Consider the following 19,631-nt stretch of genomic DNA (forward strand, 5'->3'; position numbering starts at 1 on the left):
GAATATTTGACAATATACATTTTAATACTTCTGTACTCCAGCCAGCAATTAATTTAATACTTAATTTCTTTGCAATGATTTTAGTGTCCTTGACTGGAAAGAAAGTGGGAGAAACATAGTGCCACTGAGCTGGGCGTGTTTTAAACATATGCGGAGTAGGAGGAAAAATATTAAGGTTATTCATCAGTAGTCATGTAGTCGTCATTTCTTTAATGTCAGTCTACATGGTTTTCTTCCACCATTATTCAAATGTCAGATGCTATTATGTTTACTACACACACTGAACTGTTTTCAATAGAATAATTCTGTTGCCAGAGATTCTTCTCCTGATCTTGTAATTTATATCCTAAATACACCCATAGATTTTCTCAATGTAAAGTTAAATGAATATTGTGTAACTTCATGAGATAAAAGGGTAATTATATTAGAGCATAGAAATGTGAGCCAGACATGCTACTTTGAATAGTGAATCCAGCTGTAGTTCACTGAAAATAGCATTCCTAAAATAAAGCTGAATGAACCATCTGTTTTCACAGAGGGAGCAAGGGAGGAAGAATGTTTGGCTGTTATTTACATTGCAAATATTGTAGAGTCCTTTGTTGAGAACTTGCATATTCAGTAGGCTGGCCATTATTGTCATTGTGCTGGAGTTCATTCTAGCAATGACAGAAACATGTTGTGATGGACATTGTTGTACTTCCTGATGTGTGAACTCTAGCAAACAGAAAAGTTACATTTTTCCTTTTTTTCCCCTCTACTTTTATATAAGGGGGAAAATCTGTTTGTATGCTGCTATTTTAAAGCTACCTGGTGGAATTTTCTGATATTTGAAATGACTGATACCAGTCAATGGTATGAGGTACTTTGTCCACTCACTGCAGCTGATTAGAGATGGAAGCCTTGTCTCAATGGATTAAGGAGCTTTGTAGTTACAAAAGTAAACTGAATATCAGATAGTTTTAAAATGAAGAGGTATTTATGTGGCTGTGAGGTTTCTTGGACTGATGTAATGATCTGATTTAAAATTACCTTGGCAAAAAAATTAAAAGACCAGTTTAAACCTTGATCGTCTCCCTTTTTGTAGCATATGCCATATAAATACCTATCCCAATATAAATGTGGGTACAGTGTTGGAAATGACACACAAAACAACTTGGCCTTTCTTATTTTAGTGGTAATGCAGCTTTTTGTGAGCTTAAGTGTTTGAAACCCATTATGTCTCAGCTCTGTGGAGCTACTCCCTTAGTTTCTGGTGCACTGTGGTAAGTTGGGGCTGCAGAGACAGAGTGGTACTTGTGTTCCTCAGAGGGCATAGCCTGCTCTGTCTGTCAAGGGCATGCAAGAAAGGAAAGGTGCTTTGTCATCCTGGTTCCTTCCCAACACAACCCTGTAAGAGTGAGGAATAATTTGGCTTTAGGCAAAACTATCTTGATGGTGTTATTTTTTTTTTATTTTTGGAACTTACTGGTTATAAAGAACTCTTTTTATTCATTAATCTATTGGAATACATTATTGTTCTTCAACAGTAGGAATATTTTTTAATTATAGAGCTAGAAGACATTTTTTTCTTAGTTAAATGGTCACATTCCATTAAAATTCACATAGATACTTAGGTTAGGCATTATAAGTGAAAATTTTTCAGTCTGTATCTCAAGTATTTAGAGGCAAGGATACATGAAAGAGCTTAGGAATTATTTTGAATAACCATCAGTTCAATTGGAATAGTGTCCTGGGCTTTACTGTTAGTAGATATATCAAATACAGGTAGAGATGTTATTTTGCTCCTGCACATGACACTTAATATATGAAGTTCAGTTTTTATGTCTGTGTATCAGATGATGTATGGAAATACTAAAGAGCTTGAAGAGGCATGAAAAACGATATAGATAGAAGGCACCTCACTATACAAAGTTTATGATGCCTAACTAAATTTTTGGAAGAGAATTATGTATGATGGCTTAATCACTTGCTATAGGAAGGCATGCACAGAATTACCTAACTCGCTCAGGTGTGTTACTCTGATAAATAAAGGCATTACAGTACCTTCCTTTATCAGTTGATGACATGTAAATTGACTTCCAAAATTAAAGTGTACAACTGCAAGTAAAGCTGTAATGAATAAAGTAATTATCTTAGGATGGTGATAATTCCTAAGCCTGTCCTCAACCATCGAAAGGATCAGCTGTTTTTCAGAAAGATCTGTAGCAGTGCATTTCCAGGAGAACCTTTGTATCCTATCATATGACCTGTTTTGATAAAACACTTGAAGTTGTGAGGTTTGTTGCTGGAAGCTTGTGAAACTCTGGAAGTCCAGCTGTTAAGATCCTTTTTCCCAGGTCCTCGGGGAAATAAATTATCAGCATTTTCGTAATAAGGTGGCTGTATATAGAGGGAGACGTTCCTCTCTCCTTTGTTCCCACTGCAAGACTCTTCAAATGTGTTGTGAACTGTTTGTATATTTACTGAATCATCTGAGATTGGCCTCATCAAGAATGAGGACAGAAAATAATGTGGAAGAATAATATGAATAGTTGCAAAATAAGTCTTATTTGACTATTTGCTTAATAAGCTCTGCAAAAACACTGAAGACTAAAAAGATTTGAGTGCCTAATTTTTCATGCTGTCCCTTGCCTGTCTTCCTTATCCTTTGCCCTGTGACTTGAAACTGTTTGTTTTCTTCTGTACTACTTAAACGTTGTAAGAAATATTGTCACTAGTGGCATAAAGGAGCTTAGGGCAGATGATCTAATTGGGCTTCCTGGCCTCCCTTTTGAAATTTACCTATTGCTGTGTTTAGGGCTCGTATTAGAAGAAATGATGCTGACCTCTTTCTCTCTCCTTGGTTTCTTTAGAAAGTCATCTAACAAAGTTGGTTTTTGGTTTTTGTTTTTTTTTTAATTTAGTTACAGATAAGCACCAATTCAAACCTGAACACATGCTGTACAGATTCCGATATGATGATGGAACATACTATCCCAGAAATGAGATGCAGGATGTGATCTCCAAGGTACACAATAAAATAGTTGCTATTATTAGGAAGAACACATGAGAAATTGAGATTCTGCTTGAAAAGTAATGTAAGATTTACTGGGATAAACAACATCCCCTCACAGTTACCACTCTATATTTATGTGAATCAAATTCAGTTTTCCATTTCTAAGCTTTTGGTTAATTTTTACACATTTTAAATACAAAATGACAGTTTGCTATTATATAGTTATAGTTGCTATTCAGTGGTTTCATATGCAGGATGCATTGCTTGTGTTTCTGGGTAATCCTGAAGCTGAGTTTCAGTCTATTGTATTTTTTAGTCCCTTCTCATAGATACAAAGATATATGTAGGAAACTGCTTTCAAATTTCTCTAAAATATGTGTCCTTTATTAGTGTCCAATCTAGGTGGTAAATCTAAAGTCACATAGATGTTTAGACATAATAGGTTATACTACCCACCTGTGTTACTGATAACAATGAAAAGATAGATCAAAGTTTCCTTGAAACTCATTAATATTCAAATTTGTCATGATTTGGAGTCAGTAGAAAATGTCTGCATTTGGGTATTACACTGCAGCATAATTTAATTTTTGCTCCACTTTTGTTAATATAAAGTGCATCTAGAGGAATCTACAATACTGAACTCCCAGACAGAGCAAAGTAGGATGGAATCTAATTTGACACAAGTTTTATTCATTATACTTGCATATTGTAAACATAATTGCTTTTTGATAGTTTCCTAAGTAATACTAATGTGTTTTTCTTCTTTTAAAATACAATTTTCTGATGGTAGTTTCTTAAACTACTCCAGATGTATAATTTATTTGCTTTTAATAGAAAACATTTCTAATCTTTGAATCTTTTTGCATTTTTTAAATTGATTAGTTATAATTCTAATTTGTAAGCAAAGTATTGATGCATATAATGAAATGCAGTGGTTTTTACTTTAATTACTCAGTTGTGTGTAGAATAGCAACCAGGGTTTGGGACAACCTTAATGCATGGAAACATTGATTTATCTTTTATTTCTAAGTATTTCAAACATTCAGAATTTTTTTAATGCTACCTTAAAGCTAATCTGTTTTGCATGTGTCTCAGTAAGCTTAGGTTAGATTTGAAATGTTTTTGTTCTCATAATTTATTCATTAATATTGTTATCGGGAAACATTGTTTTGGCACATGAAAATACATAGGCATTTGAACAGATCTTTTTACTATGTAAATTAAATCCACTGGCAACATTCAGGCTTCCTTACTATGTCCCTGCCTCTTGTCTTTGATGTGAATGTGTGGTTAACTCAGCACCTCTTTCTCTTTAACAGGGTGTACGACTGTACTGTCGCCTTCACAGTCTCTTCACCCCAGTAATTAGGTGAGTCCAACTGGAAAATCCTGAGGGAGTCATTTGGAAGAAGTACATGATCTGAAGATACTGTGTTTGAATGTAGGAACCTAACCCATCCTTTCAAGATTGGTCTTTTGAGAGTAATTGGATAAACTTGAAATGCTGTCAAGACAAAAAGCATAACTGAACCACTAAGTGGCTGCCAACTCTGTTCACTATAACTTTTTTAAATGGACTTCTAGAGCCTCCTACGTCCTGATGGATATGCTTATATGCTTACTGTATACATTAGTGCACTCCTTTACTAAGACACCATGACCTCATTTGAATAGTCCCAGAACAGCACACCTGCCTTTATACTCCAGTGACAATATCACTCAAATAAGTTGTGATCAGCCTCCTCCTTTCTGTCTACAAGAAAGACTTAATTTGCTATTTTTTTCCTCCAGAGAAAACTTCTCAACCATTATTAAGTGCTCAATTCATGCTTGCACTAACTTGCTTATAAACTACAATTATTTTTCTCTTTCTTCTGAGCTTTTGTTTGATTTTGAAAAATTGTTTTGTGTTATTTTGGACAGGGATAAAGACTATCACTTGAGAACCTACAAATCTGTGGTTATGGCTAACAAATTCATAGATTGGTTGATTGCCCAGGCAAGTAGACACCTTTGGATTTATGTATATTTTGCATTTAAATTCTGATTTGAAAGCTAGTGCTATATCGAGAACAACATACAAACACTTTGTGTAGTGTAATCTTCTTAAACCTGTAAAGTAACAGAAATCAGCTGTCATCAGCTATGCTTTTCATCCCTATTGTGCTTATCTTCCTTATCTGAAATGAAATTGAAATGTTTTGACGACACTTAGCTTTGTGATTCAGCATATAACACTGTCCATAGCTTAAAATGAAATGAGAAACTCTAAATTACTAACTAGACGCGCAAAAGTCAGTACCAATTTGCTGCCATTAATTCTGTTTCCTTTTAAATGAATGAGAAAAAACAGCGTGGTATCCTGTTCACTTCGTCAACATGCACTAGTTCCATAAAATAAGTTTAAAACCTTGATGCTTATAGGTTCTGTTATGTTCAATTTTTATGGAGAATGCAGCCTTACTCAAGTATTTTCCTATATATTTGTAATTGTAGAGCATTATGGCATATAAAGGTCCCTTTCAACCCAAACTACTATCTGATTCTATGATAAACATGTATATACTGGTTCATATATATATATATATATATATGCTAGAATTGTATACATAAAGGTGATGGTGGCAAATGTAATCTACAGCAATTGCCATCCCTGCGAGATTATGCCATTGTGCACAGTTTCCACTTTGTTAATATTTTTAAATACATTTTAAAAATGTACTGTGTTTTCACAGGGGGATTGCCGGACAAGGGAGGAAGCTATGATATTTGGTGTAGCTCTTTGTGATAATGGGTTTATGCACCATGGTAAGTAAATACATTCTGTACAAGCTATGCTTACTTTCTGTTTAATGTTATCTGCACAGTTGGAAGGAAATGCAGAGGCTGATAAAGATATTACAGAACAGATGGAAAGTTCTTCTATTGTATCACTAATGAGATTGATGCTACAGTCTTCAAGGAAAAAAATATCTATTGTGTACTCTGAAAATTATATCAAATTTTATAGCAAGTGCTGAGGAATTAATCCGCTAAAGGATTTAGTGGGGGCAGGTTTATTCATCACTTTGCAAGAAATGTCTTAAGAAAGTAATGCATGTTGGCACTGACGAGACAATAAAAATAACATAGGAAAGAATTGTGAATTTTTGGGGGGAATTAATAAAGTATCAAGGAGCAGGGCTTCAAAAAAGTGGTGAAAATGGGAGAACGTGGATTGGAAAAAAATGAGAAAATCATAAGGATAGCAAAGAACAAAGAAGGGAGAGGAGACCAGAGATATGTGCAGCACCAAAATTAAGGTGAACAAGGACTCATTTAAGACCATCAGAGGGAAGATTTCAGTGAAAGGATTGAAGTAGTAGGTCATTTACTGAAATGAAAAGAGGAAGAAATATTTTTTATCAGTTTGTTTAGACAAGGGGTTGAGAACATACTCTCCAGTATTGTTCATTCTTTTTCCTTTGACTTTTGAACACAAAAACTGCATCCATTGTCTGTTCTGCTTGCTTCCACATCCCCCGCAAACCTGCTTCTAATTCTAAACCCAGCATGCTTCACCATCTGGAGAGTGCCACAACTTGGTGGTGAGCATCTTCTGCAGCTGTCCAGCAGAACTTTTCAAAATCATGTTTTAAAATCTCTTTTAGTAAGAACCCTTGTGCTTAGTACTTTCACTAAAACTATTTCAGGCTAATACATCTTTCTCAGCTTGGTGGAATCCAGATGTTGTAGTTGAAAAAATGTGATTAGTGATATCTATCTCTCTGTAATGAATCTGTAATTCTGTAATGAATCCAAATAACAATAGTTGTCTATGTTAAAAGATTTCACTAGATTCACACACACAGAAATATTTTGCTAGCATTCAATATGTGAATGCATGTTCAGTATTTAATGGTTCATGAAAGACATGATATTCAAAAGTTAAAAAGAAAATAAAGATTAATATGTGTGGGTTTCTGTCATACACAGTGTTAGAGAAAAGTGAATTTAAAGATGAACCACTGCTGTTCCGTTTTTATGCGGATGAAGAAATGGAAGGATCAAATATGAAGCACAGACTCATGAAACATGATCTGAAAGTAGTGGAAAATGTCATAGCCAAGTCATTACTGGTGAGTGAAACACCATCACTGTGTGCGTTGATGAATAAAAAAATTGGTCATAGTGACAATGTATTAGGACATTAGGAGTTTATTGTTATTTAATGGAGACATACTTCAGTTTTCATTAATGCCTTTCTGAAAAATATTTAATTTTTTTTTTTTTTACAGATTAAATCTAATGAAGGAACCTATGGTTTTGGTTTAGAAGATAAAAATAAGGTGCCAATTATAAAAGTGGTGGAGAAAGGATCAAATGCTGAGGTATGGAATATTATAAATTATCTTTCCTGCTGTATTTACTTGATCACAAATGTATGTTTTGTACATCATGTAGGAGAGTCTATAGTAGTAGAAGGCGACAGTGAACATTAACCAAGAAAGCTGTGCCTATGAATCTTTTTCTCTTTTCCCTTTTGTTGTTGTTGCTGTTGTTGGTTTCGGTTTGTTTGTTTGTTTTCTTTTTAGTTTTTTGTTTTATTTAAATATTCTTTTGACCATAGTTTTGACACTTATTTTTCTGCTCAGCTAAATTGTCATATTGATTGATGATACAAAAGTTGTAATTATATTTTTATGCATTTTACAATATTCCAGTGATGACATTAACCATAACTGAAATATACATTATTGGTAGAATATTAAATGGGTATAGAGCTAGTTTGTGAGTTGCAGTTGATATATTTCATAGTAAAGGACGTATCAAACTTTAGATAAAATCTGGAATTTGAGACCCTGAATGGATAAATTACAGCCTTCCTGTTTGGCTCTTTCATGAGAGAAAAACTTGGACTTGGATTTCAAGGCTTTCCAAATCTCATGGCAGACTACAAATTTAAATTATAAGTAGAAAGAGCAAATGAATAATATAATTCAGCCACAGAGCTAAATGAGGTGATTTCTAGCAGTCAGGTTCTGCCATATTCTCAGATGGCACTAGGGCTTTGCCCATACCCTGAGCCACTCTTTGTACTCCTGTAGTTCTACTGTAATGGTGCTTTTCATGTTAGAAAAAGTTTAAAAACTCTGTTTTGGACCTTAGCATATATTCACTTACTAAAGTATTAATTGCGTCTCTCTTTATGAAAAGAAGCTTTAGTCCCTTTGGAAAATGGTGGATGAAAAATTAAGTACTGTCATAAAATAAATGGCTCAATCAAAGCTGTTGTGTTAATTACTAAAAAACGAATTGATACTGTAATACTGTCACAAAATCTTGCTTAATACTAGGTCTTGTATTTAGCTCTCTTCAGAATGAGTGTTTACCCTTCACATGAATTTAACCAGTTTTAGAAACATTTTGTGGTGTAAGTCCCCTGTGCATGGTATGTGAAGGAGTCATAAAGAATGTAAAGAAAATGTGAATGTCATTTTTTCTATTGGTCGGCATGCCAGCAGAAGAAAACATGTTAGTGGTTATAAAAAGCGAACATGTACACAAGTGTTGTTATTTTCTAGATGGCAGGCTTGGAAGTTGGGAAGAAAATCTTTGCCATTAATGGTGACCTGGTTTTTCTGCGACCCTTCAGTGAAGTGGATTGCTTCCTGAAAGCCTGTTTAAACAGCAGAAAGCCCCTGCGGGTTCTTGTGAGCACCAAACCTCGAGAGTAAGTTACCATTCCTCTGGGAAATTTTACAAACAACAATTGAAGTGAATTTTCAGACTAGTGGAGCTTCAGAGAGCACTACTGTAAAGGATTTTTAAATGCTGTATCTGATCTGACTTTGTGAAGTCAAGCAATTTGATTTGCTTTGATTTTGTTTTATCCTATTTGTGAGTCAGCAGGAGAATCACATGAGTACTTTAGATCTTCAGCTCTGCCACTGTAAATACATGCAGGTACTGCAAGTTCAAATGAAATTTCATTGACTATATGGACAGTTTTGATCACTTACTTCTCACTGTGTGTATTAAACAAATTCCTGTGTCTGGGGATTAGTTACTGGTTTGGCATTGTCAGACTGTGGTCTCATGGACCCCTTCAGCTTGTGTGCTGGTTGTATGAACAGCAGGAGGAAATAAACAGCTCTTCATCTTTATGAAACAGATGCATTTTTGTACACAGTTTTGCCCATTCCTACCTAGACACAAGTTTTGTTATGTAAAAGAAATACAGAGTGAGGCTTAATAGGTAGGTTCAGTAAATATGTAAATGAGCATATTAGTATATAAAGTTAATGCAGTTTTTTTCTAGGTTATACATAACAAAGAAAAAGACTAAGAAAAACTTGTCAGGAGTAATTTTTTATTTGAAATTTGCAGAATAAAGAGGTGCTATCCTCTGTTACCACACAGCATACAGAGTGCCTTGCTCAGGAATGGCTCTGGTTAAGTGGCAGATTGAAGATCTATTTCTCCTCTTAATAAGCAAAGGTGTCTTGAGAAGTAAAATGGCACCCAGAACAGGAAAAAAAGAGCTAAGAAAAATAAGGCATAAAGATGCTTATCTGGACTGATACTACAACACGTGTTCCCACCCCCCACAAAAAAAAACCCACCAAAAAAATCCCCCAGACCACAGGACTGTAGAAAGCATAAAACGCATATCTTAACCTTTCTTTAATACAAATGTTGGTTTAATTTCTGACTCAACTTGTGGGTGAATTTCAAGGTTGAGAGAGATGGTCTAGTGAATGTAGAGTTCACAGAAGTCAAATTTGTTTCTCACTGTTCCCTGCTTTTTGTTAGCAAATGCTGCTAGCACAGCTAGTTCACAGAAGACAGTTCTCTCCTGAATTCTTAGCCTAAACTGCCAGTGATGGTCTTTCATAGTTATTAGCATGTTCTCAAAGCAATTTCAGAATTCAATCAAATAGATGGTATCAATAATTAATATATGAGTATATTAAATGATGTTATATTTACAAAATGTTTCAAGTGAAAATTTAATACTCTCTATATAATATTATATTTTTAAAAATATAGACATCAATGAAGTTTGGAGCTCACCTCTGATGATAATCATCTCCAAATGCCTAACATTATGTATACTAGAAAAAAAAAAAGAAGTGCAAGAAATGATGCAATTGTCTTATTCAAAACTGCCTGTAAATCAACTTTGCTACAGTCCAAATGTATTTTAAAATCTCTTTTCAGCATTGATTTGAATTTGTTTACTTTTGCAATGGGAAATGGAGCTTGGGGCAAAGATCTCTGAAATAATAACAGAGCTGGCTCTAGATGGAAAGGCTGCAAAGTTAAATCAGTGCACTGTTATGCATGACCTAACTAGGTCTGATAAGGGCTAATGCAGCTGTGTTGCTTTATGTAGACCCTGAGCTGATATCATGAGGGTATGTTAGCTTACTTTGGGTGAACTCAGGGCTTTATTTTAAGGAGTAGATGTGAATATTGATTCTCAGAATTGTGTTTTTGTTGGTAGGATTATTACTCTTGTTCTTAGACCAAGCAGGATCACAGCACAGTGTGCTTACAAGTCATACAAACAGCACTGGATAATTCTTACTTTACAAAACTCAGTACTTTCTGTAGCTGCTCAGAAGAACTGCAATGAAACATTATTTCAAGAAAACTCAGCAAGGAGAGGCACAAGCTGCTGGGAGAGCCCGATGCCTCTTTGCGAGGCTGGGGACTACAAAGAACTATTTTGCAGAAAGTGTGCTGTGTTTGAGGAGCTGTATTGCAGGTGGAGCTACAGTAAGAAGTCAGTGTTTGAGTGAATGAACAAAAGACAGATCATTTTCAGCAATGCTACAGTCTCAGACTCCCAGGAGTCTTGAACCTCCATTATAGTGAAGAAGCAGATGGACCCAGAGCCCTGCAGGGGAATTAGTCAAAGGACTGTTAAATTAGCCAGGGGTCTATTAAAGATGAAGGCTGGAGGCACATCACAGCATGTACCAGCAAGAAGGTTCCTCTTTCTCTGAATTTGGCAAGTAGGACTGGTACCTTTTACAAGAGGTGTGGGGCTCTGGAGCTAGAAGGCCGAATAACTGATGAGATATGTGAATCCTTCTGGGATGGTGGGGCCTCCTGAAACAACACTACCTGTACCCTGCACCAGGACCTCCTCCATTAATAGGAAAAGAAGGATAGTTGTGATAGGATACTCCCTTCTAAGGGGAATGGAGGGGCTGATAGGCAGACCTGACCCAGCTCACAGGGAAGTCTGCTGTCTCCCAGGGGCTCGGATAAGGGACATTACTGGAAAATTCTCCAGTCTACTAGGGCCCTCTGATTACTATCCACTATTGGTTGTTCAAACTGGCAATAAAATAAAACAGGGAAGTCCAAGGGCAATCAAAACAGACTTCAGTGCCCTGGGATGATTGGTAGAGGGATCAGGAGCATGGTAGTTGATTTCATTGATTCTTCCAGTAACAAGGAATAATATCAATAAGATTAGGCAGATCCATCAGGTCAATACATGGCTCCAAGGTTGGTGTCAGCAGAAAAATTTTGGGTTTGTTGACCATGGGATGATCTACTCAACACCTTGTCTACTCACACCTGATGGGATTCATTATTTCAGAGTGAAAATGTCTTTGCAATTGTTGGGGTCCATCAGTACTGGTCATTTTTTAAACATCACCTCCTAAGGGCACAGGAGCAGGCAATTCCCAAATGTTGTAAGTCAAGCAGGTGAGGCAGAAGATCGGCTTTGTCAAACTGGGATCTTCTCTGGAAATAAAGCTAAAAAGGAAAGTGTATGCCCAATGGAAGCAAGGTCAAGTGGTGTTGGAAGAATACAGAGATGCTGCTCACCACTGCTGGGAGAAAATTCATGTGGCCAAAGGTCAACTGGAGGTGAAGCTGGCTGGAAATATGGGGGACAATAAAGAGTTTTTCAAGTATATTAATGGCAATAGGTAATGTAAAAATAACGTTGACCTGTTACAGGATGGTCACCTCACAGATGAGGACAGGGACAATGCAGAGGTGTTTAATTTATTCTTCACCTCCATCTTTGACATGGGTGGTGGTCCAAAGGGGGTCTCAGTGGCCTGATTTGGAGGACCATGACTGTGAGAATGATCAACTCTCAGACAACCCTGAAATAGTGTGAGATATGATGCTTCAGTTGGAACTCTACAAATCTATGGGGCCTCATGAGCCCAAGAATCCTCAGAGGGTTAGCTGCTGTCATTGTAAAGACTCTCATGATGATTTTTGAGTTGTCTTAGGAATCTGAAGAGGTGCTAGCTGACTGAAAGCTGGCAAACGTTGTCCCAGTTTTCAAGAAGGGCAAGAAAGAGGACCTGAGAAACTACAGGCTTGTCAGTCTCACTTCTGTGTCTGGTAAAGTTATGGAGAAGATTATTCTGGGAGGTATTAAAAAACACCTGAGAGACAACACAGTCATTGATCAGCATGGCTTCATGAGAGGAAAGTCCTGCTTGTCAAAAAAAATTTCCTTTTATGACAGGATACCTCACTGCAGTCTGCAACTTCCTCGGGAGCAGAAAAGGAGGGGTAGACACTGAGCTTTTCTCTGTGGTGACCAGTGACAGGACCCGAGGGAAAGGCCTGTAATTCTGTCAGGGGAGGTTTAGGTTGGATATTATAAAAAAGCTCTTCACCCAGAGGGTGGTTGGGCACTGGAACAGGCTCCCCAGGGAAGTGGTCACAGCATCAACCTGACAGAGTTTCAAGAAGTGTTTGGACAGTGCTCTTGGGCACACGATGTGACTCTTGGGGTGTCTGTGCAAGGCCAGGAGTCGGACTTTGATAATCCTTGTGGGTCCCTTCCAGCTCAGCACATTCTGTGATTCTGTTAAAATGTAATCTGGATCTGAGTTCTGCAGTCTTCTGCAGCTTCTCGGATCAGACCTGCTGTGATCTCTGGTCCTCAGGCTCTGTCCTCTTGGCTGGGAGAGACTGCCTACCTTCCCAGGGCTTTCAGTGTTTCTGTGCTACAGCAACTTACCTAAAGATCAGTCCATTTGGGAGGAATTTTAAAGCTATGGTAGTGTTTTGATTATAATCAGCATATTGAATTTCCCTGTGAAATAGATTTTTTGTGCTATTTCAGCTTGCTCTTATTTCTGATGCCAGTGGTGCATGGTATTTGGAATATGAATGCTACAAAATCTGAAAACTGATTTGAATAAAAGTGTGGAGTTTTACACCCTTGTAACCTACATGCTGCTGAATAGCAAAATGCTACCTTTTGCTACATTCATGTTAAATCTTTGTTTGTATCAGGACAGTGAAGATTCCTGACTCTGCAGATGGACTTGGATTCCAAATCCGAGGTTTTGGCCCATCTGTTGTCCATGCTGTTGGGAGAGGTAAGCCATAAGAGCTGTCAATGGTACTGGTAAATATGCGTTTAATATCTAAATGACTTGGTTGAGATAAGTCAAAATTAGGTCCAGTAATCCATCTTAGATTTTTTTATTTTTCCCAAAGTAACAAACTATATTAAATAAACTCAAATATATAAGTTTTGTGTATTTATACTCTGTACACATGAATACATCTTCCAACTCTTTATTTTAAATGTAGTTATACCAAAGTAGCAAAGTTAAGTTAAAGCTGTGCATTCTTTACAGATTAAGGAGTAGCTGAAGGATGCAATACAACTTTGTCCAATGAGTGGCTGTTGGGAACCTGTGTGTTAATTTGTTAGGTGGCTGTGTGGTTCTGCAATGTTCTGAAAACATTTTGCAAAGAAATGTGTTTTTTACAAATCTTTTCAAGAGTGTTAGTGGCTTTGTCTTAGTAATTGCAGATGGTTCACATAAATACTATTTTGGGATGTGATTTTCAGATGCTTGCTATCCTAACCTGATGTTTTTGAGCAGCGCACTTGTGCTAAAAGAAGTTGAAGCATTATTTCTTGCTGCCTCATGTTGCTTATGGTGGAGCAAACTAAACTGTATTTTTAGTTACTGTGGGACAGTTGTGTCTCTTTCCCCCTTCCTGCCTTTGTAACTGAGGCATGAAAAGTGAAGTGATCTGCAATACAGCGAGATTTAAACAGAGTTTGATGACATTTTGTTCTAGGCTGTGGTGCCAGAAATTAGATTTTCAAAAGTAAGACTAATAAACTTAGTAGCTGATGTCATAATTATTTCTGCACCTGGATCTCAATTCAGCTGCCTATCATTATTTATTAAGCACATACTTTATTCTGATTAGCCTCAACAATATGCAAGTGCTCGCCTGTGTGATTTGCTAAATCTTGAAGATTTTAAGCATGTGCTTATTTTGCTGAATTGGGACCTTGAGGTTTTCTGAAGAGAGATTTTTTTTTTTGAGAGATACGAAATAGGATCTATGTTTATTTGTATGTCTTTTTGGGGGGAGGGGAGATTGCGATAGCTGGTAATACTGTAATTTCCAATGAATTTATTTTATATTAGATTTTAAATGCAGCTTTAACCTAATAGTGATAATTCCTAAAATGAGGGAAGATCATGTATATAAGTTATTTCCTTGTCAAATATGCTCAACTGGCAAGTCATGAAGTTGTGACAAGCTTTCTATTTGTCAGCCCTGCAAATTCAGTCTAGCCTTTTCTTTCACAGCCCCTAGCTTCTGCAACCCAGTCTGGCAGTCTCTAGGCTGTAGATTTTTAACTTCCTTGGCACCTCTGTGGCAGTATCAAGAGACATTTGGAGGTGAATGTTCAGGTAGCTGGAACTAAGGTCATACTCCAACAGGCTGTCTTTCAGGAGTGAGTTTGAATTGCACTGAAAAGACCTGGGGACAACAGCTCTTTTTGTAATGCCTATTCAGTCTCTAGATTTTCCCAACGTGGTTATTCAATTGTGAAAATAAGTCACTGAACCAAATATTTTATATTGCTTAAGGAGAATATTGTGTTTTGGTGTCATATTGTGTGTGTCCCCCTGACCCACCCTCTGATAATTTAATTTGAGATATTCTACTTAATTATCTTTGAGATTTTGATTTAAAGGTCTAAGGCCCTCTGCTATAATTGCATTGGTAGGGAAGATGAGAAAAAGAGCAACATCTTTGAAAATATCTATGGAATTTAGATATTTCACTTCATGATTAACATGATACTCTAGTATCTTATACTAGTCTTGTACTTTATGTATTGCCAGAAAACTTCTGTTTTGTTTGTGAAATTGAAACACCTGAATTAAATAAGAAGCTCATAAGCTTGGGACATATAAGAGTAGGCTAAGTTGTAATTAGTGACTTTCAAGCTAGAGCCATTTTATCCTTTTAAAGTCCTTTTCTTTGAGGTGAATTTTCTACATTTTCATATTGCTAGTCAATGTTTGTTGTTTTATAAAGCAGCCTTTAGGAAATTGTCTGGTCTCTTTTATGGAAACATCTGCTGGCAAACTCCATTTTCTTGGCATCCAACCTGTCTACAGAAGTACTCTGTGGTCAAGGGAAGTATGTAAGGATCAGTCAGACCAGGTTCTGATTTTTAAAAAAATATTTTTTGGACTTTAATCTTGAAAGGAGATGTTTAGAAAAAGAAGTCTGCTAACTATGTGGGTTTTATTAATAGGAACAGTGGCAGCTGCGGCAGGTCTCCACCCTGGCCAGTGCATAATCAAAGTAAATGGAATTAATGTCAGCAAAGAGACTCATGCAAGTGTTATTGCTCATGTCACGGCCTGCAGGAAGTACAGGAGGCCAATGCAGGTATGTCTCATTTGGTGCCCTTGCACATTTTCCCCTAGATTTCTATTTTTGGTCAAAGTAAACAATGTAGTGTTAATCTCTATGCACATATATGCTGTGTTTGAGTGGGGTGAGAGGAAAGATGTGGTGAATAAAACTGAAGGGAAGCCAATTGAGGTGTAAAAGCTGAAGATTGCTCAATGGTGATGTTCAAAATCTGCTTAGTTTCTTCACTGAAATAAATATCATTGACAATTTTTATTATCTATTTCAAGCATTTCTGCAGTCTTATGCAGAAAGAATTTTGAGGTGTATCCTCATCTTGATGGAGAGGGAATCACACAGCTTTCTGCCTGCTCAGCAGCAGGAGGATAAAATACATAAAACTGATCTTCCAGAATTTTGTTACACTTCAGTACACAGAGAGCAGAGTGCAGTTCCATCCATAGAAGTCAGAGTTCCCATTGCATTCCAGTCTTAAGAATAAGTATATATTCAAGGACTCAAAATTTCCTTTTTTTAAAATGCATTCAAATTTTGTTATCTTTGTCATGTTAGTTAAAGAGAAAATCTCAGGCTTCCAAGATACAAATTTAGGAAGAAAACCAAACCAAGCTGGATTGTATAATGTAATTTTCCAATTATCTGCAAGTTTTTAGTAAACTGGAACCAATATTATTAATTAACTTCACAAACAAACTCTTCAAGTATGTGTTTACTGAGGAGGAAAATCCAATTAAAATCAAGAGTTGAATCCTTCTCCCACACCTACGGCATAGTTATAAGAATTATATAGTTAGAACTGGGTCACATAAATACAGTCTTTATGAAAATGTTCTTGGGATGTTTGTGTTTAAATGATAATACAGAATTGAAATTCTTACATGGCATACCGAGATCAAACTCACCTATGCTTTAAAGGAAGATGCACTCTACTAAAAAGAAAATGTCCTGTTCCCTAATAGCAAAACTGGCTAGAATAAAATATATGCTTCTCAGGAAGTATTTAAGGGACATGCTAGGGCATGTAGAAAAAAAAATAGGGAGGCTAAAGTTCAGTTTGAACTTGGCAACTACTGTTAAAAATAATAAAAAAAAGTTTTTACAAATATATTAACGGTAAAAGGAAGGGTATAACTGACCTCTGTTCCTTATTGGATGAGGCAGGCAACCTAGTAACTAAAGATGAGAAAAAGGCAGAAATGCTTAATGCCTTCTTCGCCTCAGTCTTTAGTGGTAAGACAGCCTGTCCTCAAGACAACTGTCCTCAGGGGTTGGTAGGTGGTGCCAGGGAGCAGAATCGTCCTTTTGTTATCCAAGAAGAGGCAGTCAGAGAACTGCTGGGACACTCGGATATTTATAAATCAATGGGACCAGATGGGATCCACCCCAGGGTGATGAGGGAGCTGGCAGATGAGCTTGCAAAGCCACTCTCCATCATTTATCAAGAGTCGTGGCTCACTGGTGAGGTTCCAGGTGATTGGAAACTTGCCAATGTGATACCCATTTATAAAAAAGGTAGGAAGGAGGATCCTGGTAATTACAGGCCAGTTAGCCTGACCTCAGTACCAGGTAAGATAATGGAACAGCTCATACTGAGTGCTATCACACAGCACTTACAGGATGGCCAGGGTATCAGACACAGTCAGCATGGGTTTACAAAGGGTAGGTCATGTCTGACCAACCTGGTCTTCTATGACCAGGTGACCCCTCTGGTGGATGCAGGAAAGGCTGTGGATGTTGTCTATTTAGACATCAGCAAGGCCTTTGGCACTGTCTCCCACAGCATACTCCTGGAGAAGCTGGCACCCCACGGCTTGGACAGGAGCACTCTTTGCTGGGTTAGGAACTGGCTGGATGGCCGGGCCCAGAGAGTGGTGGTGAATGGTGACCAGTCACCAGTGGTGTCCCTCAGGAGTCTATGCGGGGACCAGTTCTATTTAATATTTTTATAGACGACATGGATGAGGGCATTGAGTCCTTCATTAGTAAATTTGCAGACGACACTAAGCTGGGAGCTTGTGTTGATCTATTGGAAGAAAGGAGGGCTCTGCAGAGAGACTTGGATCGGTTGGATGGATGGGCAGAGTCCAACAGCATGAAGTTTAATAAGTCTCAGTGCTGAGTTCTACATTTTGGCCACAAAAATCCCCTACAACGTTACAGGCTGGGGACAGTGTGGCTGGACAGTGTTCAGACAGAAAGGGACCTGGGGGTGCTGGTCGACAGCCGGTTGAATATGAACCAGCAGTGTGCCTTGGTGGCCAATAAGACCAATGGCATCCTGGCCTGCATTAGGAATTGTGTGGCCAGCAGGAGCAGGGAGGTCATTCTTCCCCTGTACTCAGCGCTGGTGAGACCACATCGAGTACTGTGTCCAGTTCTGGGCCCTCAGTTCAGGGAGGACATTGAGGCGCTTGAGCGCGTCCAGAGGAGGGCAACAAGGCTGGTGAGGGGCTTGGAACACAAGCCCTGTGAGGAACGTTTGAAGGAACTGGGGTTGTTTAGCCTGGAGAAGAGGAGGCTTAGAGGTGACCTTATTGCTCTCTACAACTTCCTGAAGGGAGGTTGTAGACAGGTGGGGGTCGGTCTCTTCCACCAGGCAGCAACTGACGGAACAAGAGGACACAGTCTCAAGCTATGTCAGGCAAGGTATAGGTTGGATATTAGGAAAAAAATTTTCATTGAAAGAATAATAAAGTACTGGAATTGTCTTCCCAGGGAGGTGGTTGAATCACCATCTCTGGATGTGTTTAAAAAAAGACTGGACATGGCACTTGGTGCTATAGTCTATTTGAGGTGTTAGGGCATAGGTTGGACTTGATGATCTTAGAGGTCTCTTCCAACCTCATTATTCTGTGATTCTGTGATTCTGTGAAAAGATAAATTAAATTCATTACAGCAGTTTTGTTCTCTCTGTGTATAAGTGTAGACTTCCTATGGATATTAGTGACATCCAAAGACCATTGATTAATGTTGGCTGGTGTGAATGCCTTGACATTAAAAAATTACTTTGGGTATTTTAATCAACTTGTATAATAACTTGAAGTTTTTTCTTATACATAGTATTTATTTCAGTTTTAAAAAGTAGCTGATCATAATTCAGCAAATCACAGATAACTGAAGTTCCTCAGACAGACAAGAAAAACTTCATTTAGGATGCAGTATTATCCAAAACTATGGGAGAATTGTCTAGACTGAAGTAAATGGTAGTACTCCCACTGGTGAAAAGACAGCTAAAATTTAACTCCTTATTCAGAAATTTGGTGGGTTTTTAAAATTATTATTTGGAAGATGACTATGGATTTCTCCTATTTTGTAAGTACAGTGCACACAGCCTATCATTTAATTACCCAGAACATTGCAGTCTATCCTGTGGTTCGCAATTGCATAATTGAAAGGGAATATTTTTCTGGTTTTTATATCTTTTACTTCACAGGGTAAGAAGTCTTCCTAATTGCCTGGAGCATGAAGCTTCATTTCAGATTCCTTTGGTCAATAACTGCATAATTTCTGTTGGACAGTGTTTATCTTCTATTTTGTCTGAATAAAGAAAATTGAGATCAGATTTTGCTTCTTGGAATTACTTTGCAGTGATACTAATCATGATTAATGCTTAGTTGGTTCTCCTGTAATGATTTTGAAGAACATTGCTCTGAGTCATATTGCATTAGATTGGTTGTTAACTTTTGGAAAAGGGACTTCCAGGTTAAGTAGTTAGTATTTCCTATTAGATATTGGCGTGGCAGTCTCAATGCTGCCAAGCAAGTCTGTAAGAATCCATAACGAAGCACCAAGCTTTGAGGTGAAATGTGGATTTCAGAAGCATTCTTCTTGATCATTTTCTGCACAGGTGTCTTCCAACAATCAACAGAGAGCTCTGAAAGTTAAGCTTTCTTATTAAAATATTTTATGCTGTTGAGTGAAAAGCAAGGCATAGATGAATCTAGGAAACCTA

At 37.4% G+C, this 19,631-nt stretch overlaps 1 protein-coding gene across 1 annotated transcript in view; it reads left to right on the top strand.

Annotated features, from left to right (window-relative positions):
- Nucleotides 1-19,631, top strand: part of PREX2 (phosphatidylinositol-3,4,5-trisphosphate dependent Rac exchange factor 2) — a 141,497-nt gene that overhangs the window by 45,578 nt on the left and 76,288 nt on the right. Inside the window, exons 12-20 of the mRNA XM_053953106.1 lie at nucleotides 2,904-3,007; nucleotides 4,315-4,364; nucleotides 4,919-4,994; nucleotides 5,731-5,803; nucleotides 6,971-7,113; nucleotides 7,273-7,365; nucleotides 8,560-8,708; nucleotides 13,268-13,353; nucleotides 15,558-15,694. Coding sequence (XP_053809081.1) covers nucleotides 2,904-3,007; nucleotides 4,315-4,364; nucleotides 4,919-4,994; nucleotides 5,731-5,803; nucleotides 6,971-7,113; nucleotides 7,273-7,365; nucleotides 8,560-8,708; nucleotides 13,268-13,353; nucleotides 15,558-15,694 — 911 coding nt within the window. The remainder of the gene's footprint in view (nucleotides 1-2,903; nucleotides 3,008-4,314; nucleotides 4,365-4,918; nucleotides 4,995-5,730; nucleotides 5,804-6,970; nucleotides 7,114-7,272; nucleotides 7,366-8,559; nucleotides 8,709-13,267; nucleotides 13,354-15,557; nucleotides 15,695-19,631) is intronic.

Source organism: Vidua chalybeata, chromosome 1, assembly GCF_026979565.1.
Source record: "Vidua chalybeata isolate OUT-0048 chromosome 1, bVidCha1 merged haplotype, whole genome shotgun sequence".
NCBI lineage: Eukaryota > Metazoa > Chordata > Aves > Passeriformes > Viduidae > Vidua > Vidua chalybeata.